We start from the raw sequence: 3,003 nt of genomic DNA on the forward strand, positions 1-3,003 counted from the left end.
CTATTTACCAACTTAATCCTGAATCCATACATCAAATTAGAACATTGCAAGTCTGTCCTATGGGTGGAGTTCTGTATGTTTTTATATATAGATATAAAAGATAACGTTAATATATAATAAATATGTTATGCTGTATCTCATTCCCATCAGACATCCAAATTAAAAGAAACTTTAAAATTGCCAGTCATGTCAATATTACTTTATTTTAGAGGAAAATTCTTCAAAAGAATGAAGAGAATCTAGAAAAAAGGTGAAGAACAAGACTCGGGCAAACAACTCCTGTTCTTTGGAGAACTCTGCCTCTACTGCTGGTGTTGACTGAAATTGGATCACACTGTGCAGACGGTAGATGGGATAGAAATGGACAGCAAAACAAGAAAAATTACCTACCTCATTTTTATGTCTTTCTAATACTAGGAGAAACTACATTTTTATTTAGACAAAAAAAAAAAGTACGTCAGGCTTACTCTAAATAAGAGTATGATACAAAAAAGCTGTAAAGTCATGTCATGCGTATTTTAATTGCAGAAGCAGTGTCATTTTAGCCAGGAAGACACTGTAAGAACTAACATTCTTGTATTACATCGTTTACCTTTGTGGTTTATGAGCTCTTTTTGTTTTGTGCTGAACAGTATGTCCCTGGTACTGCAGTCAGACTGAACTACCCTTTACTAGTCCTTCTCATTTGAGCTTGAGAATTCTTTCTAAGACGAATTATTCTAAAGAATTACTCAACTGCTCATCTGTGTGCCAGGAGACTGTTATCAAGTTAAACATGCAGGAAGTTTATAAGCTTACCTGGAAATGTCTTCATCAGCAGTGAGCTCCTGTTCCATCAGTAAAAACACTTGTACCTGAAGATCAAATGCTACATTTTAATCCCATTTTTTACAGACCGTAACTCAGGAAAATGCTGTATGGAAGCCTGAGTAATAAGCCTTAGAGGAACTGTTTGGAGATTTCCATTCCTGGATGATGAAATAACCCCCTAAACTGTGAGAGGACACCAGCACCCTAAAGCTCTTTCATCCCTTACATATAGCCCGAGTGGCACAAGGGACATAAGAAACTGGCTCTTTTATGGCCAGGAAAGCTCTTGGAGGCTAATCCCCTCCACTACTTCGAAAGAGAGCAAGACCTAAAGAAATGAGAATAAAGAATCACGTAATGGAGTAGTCAAGCTCAGGTGTGAATTCCCAGAAGTAACACAGTTCTGTCCACTGAAAGCAGTTCCAGGACTGTGGTAACTTGTGTAAAGGCCAGGGGACAGCACAGAATCAGAGGGCCACACTGAGTAGAATGGTTTTCCTAATATTTACGCTTATTGGCAGGCTCAAAATTAAATGCACCTATTGCTAAAACAATACACTTGATCTTTAAAATATTTTATATAGCTTTTCTCCTTCTATTGCTTAGATCTGTGGTTAACTAAGGGCTAGGTTAGGTGCCTGCAGATACAAAACAAAAAAAACAAACCAAAAAAAACCACACCAGAAGTCACAGCAGTGATTCTGATTTGCCATCTCTGTTAGCCAGCCCCTTGGAAACTCCTTGGCTAACAGGCTAAATGGACTGCAGGATGCACCAACCATTCCCATTGCAGAATGCTCCTCCATTCCCCATTGCCAAAGCTGAAACCCCCAAGAGTGTGTCAAACAGCCCACACTGGAGACCCCACAGGTCTGAAAACAGATGTTGACCCCGTCTTGTTATGCAGAGCAAAACAAGAGAAAGAAGAAAGCCGAATCGAGCCTTCTATAAATCTAGTTACAAAATTTCCGCCACAATGTGATCTAAATGACCATCAACTACCAATACAGCATGGATTCCGACTCCTCCTTTATGTGGCCTCTCATCCTCATTTTTGGAGGAAGAGGGCTGAATGACCAGGGAAGTAGAAACAGGGAACACTGAGCAGAACAGGAGAAGAGAGGGGTACAAATACGTAGGCAGAAATTGAAGGAGGAGTCAGGGAACAATGAGGGCAAATGCAAATTTACTTCAGGAGACACCCGAATAGCTTAAATAGCATAAGCCAACAGATATTCTATTTGGTTGCAAAAAATAATCAGGACCATGAAATTAAGTGACCTTTCCATTTGTGTCCATTGTACATTTACATGCACAATATCTGGAAGAGATTTTTCTTAAAAATGTTGAGGAGGAGTGATGTTGTTTCTCAAATTTTCAGCCTTCCAAATCATGAATGCTAACTGCAGACTCACCAGTTCAGTGATCATGGTTGGCCAAAGCGAGGTAAGGTGCTGCGGAGACATTCTTAAAAGCAATACTCTGAAAAACAGGAACACTTGGGAATGAAGGGTGGGCACCTGCGGCAAACGGAGACTTTCTACCAGCCTTTCTGAAACAAAAAGCCAAGAAGGTTTCCTCAGTTCAGAATAATTCCAACTAACATTTTCTCCTCCCCTCATTTACTCTCAATTTTTACTTTTTTAAAGTATCTGCCACCTTACAGTTTCAGTACTTTGCTACAGTTTTATTCTGTCAATATAAAAAATAACCACTTTCAGCAAGCGACGAACAAAAGCAAGAAACCTCAAAACAGCACGGTTGCATATTTTGATTGAAGTTCTCCACATAATTGCAATAGTGCATCCAGTAGTTTTGCTCATCTTATGCAGAGTTTCACCCATTAAAAAAGAGGAGTTAACAGCTTCCAAACAATACAATAACAGCTCAAACAGCTAGGATTTGTTATTATTATTATGTATTGAGTTTGTGTGGCGAAGTTTTGGTAGTGGCAGGGGGGTACAGGGGCTTCTGTGAGAATCTGCCAGAAGCTGCACCTAGGTCTGATAGAGGTCCAGTAGGGACCTGACACTGGCCAAGGCTGAGCCCATCAGTGATGGTGGTAGCGCCTCTGGGATAATGTATTTAAGAAGGGGGGCGTGGGAAAAACCTGTGCAAGGGCAACTGCAGCCGGAGAGAGGAGTGAGAATCTGTGAGAGGAGCAGCCCTGCAGCCCCCCAGGCCAGTGCAGCA

The 3,003-nt window shown here is 40.7% G+C and overlaps 1 protein-coding gene across 4 annotated transcripts in view; it reads right to left on the bottom strand.

Moving 5' to 3' along the window:
- Positions 1-699: 699 nt before the first annotated feature.
- The window catches only part of DOP1A (DOP1 leucine zipper like protein A), a 50,504-nt gene continuing 48,200 nt past the window's right edge, over positions 700-3,003 (bottom strand). The window contains exons 31-32 of one of the 4 annotated variants that reach the window (XM_035901481.1): positions 2,226-2,362; positions 700-854 (exon numbers count right to left, since the gene is read on the bottom strand). In XM_035901481.1, coding sequence (XP_035757374.1) covers positions 795-854; positions 2,226-2,362 — 197 coding nt within the window. In that variant the 3' untranslated portion in view covers positions 700-794. Of the gene's footprint in view, positions 855-2,225; positions 2,363-3,003 lie in introns of those variants that run through there. The other 3 variants (XM_035901479.1, XR_004842918.1, XM_035901480.1) reach the window with 3 other exon arrangements.

The sequence above is a fragment of the Egretta garzetta genome, unplaced genomic scaffold, assembly GCF_000687185.1.
Source record: "Egretta garzetta isolate BGI_Z169 unplaced genomic scaffold, ASM68718v1 scaffold9, whole genome shotgun sequence".
Taxonomy (NCBI): domain Eukaryota; kingdom Metazoa; phylum Chordata; class Aves; order Pelecaniformes; family Ardeidae; genus Egretta; species Egretta garzetta.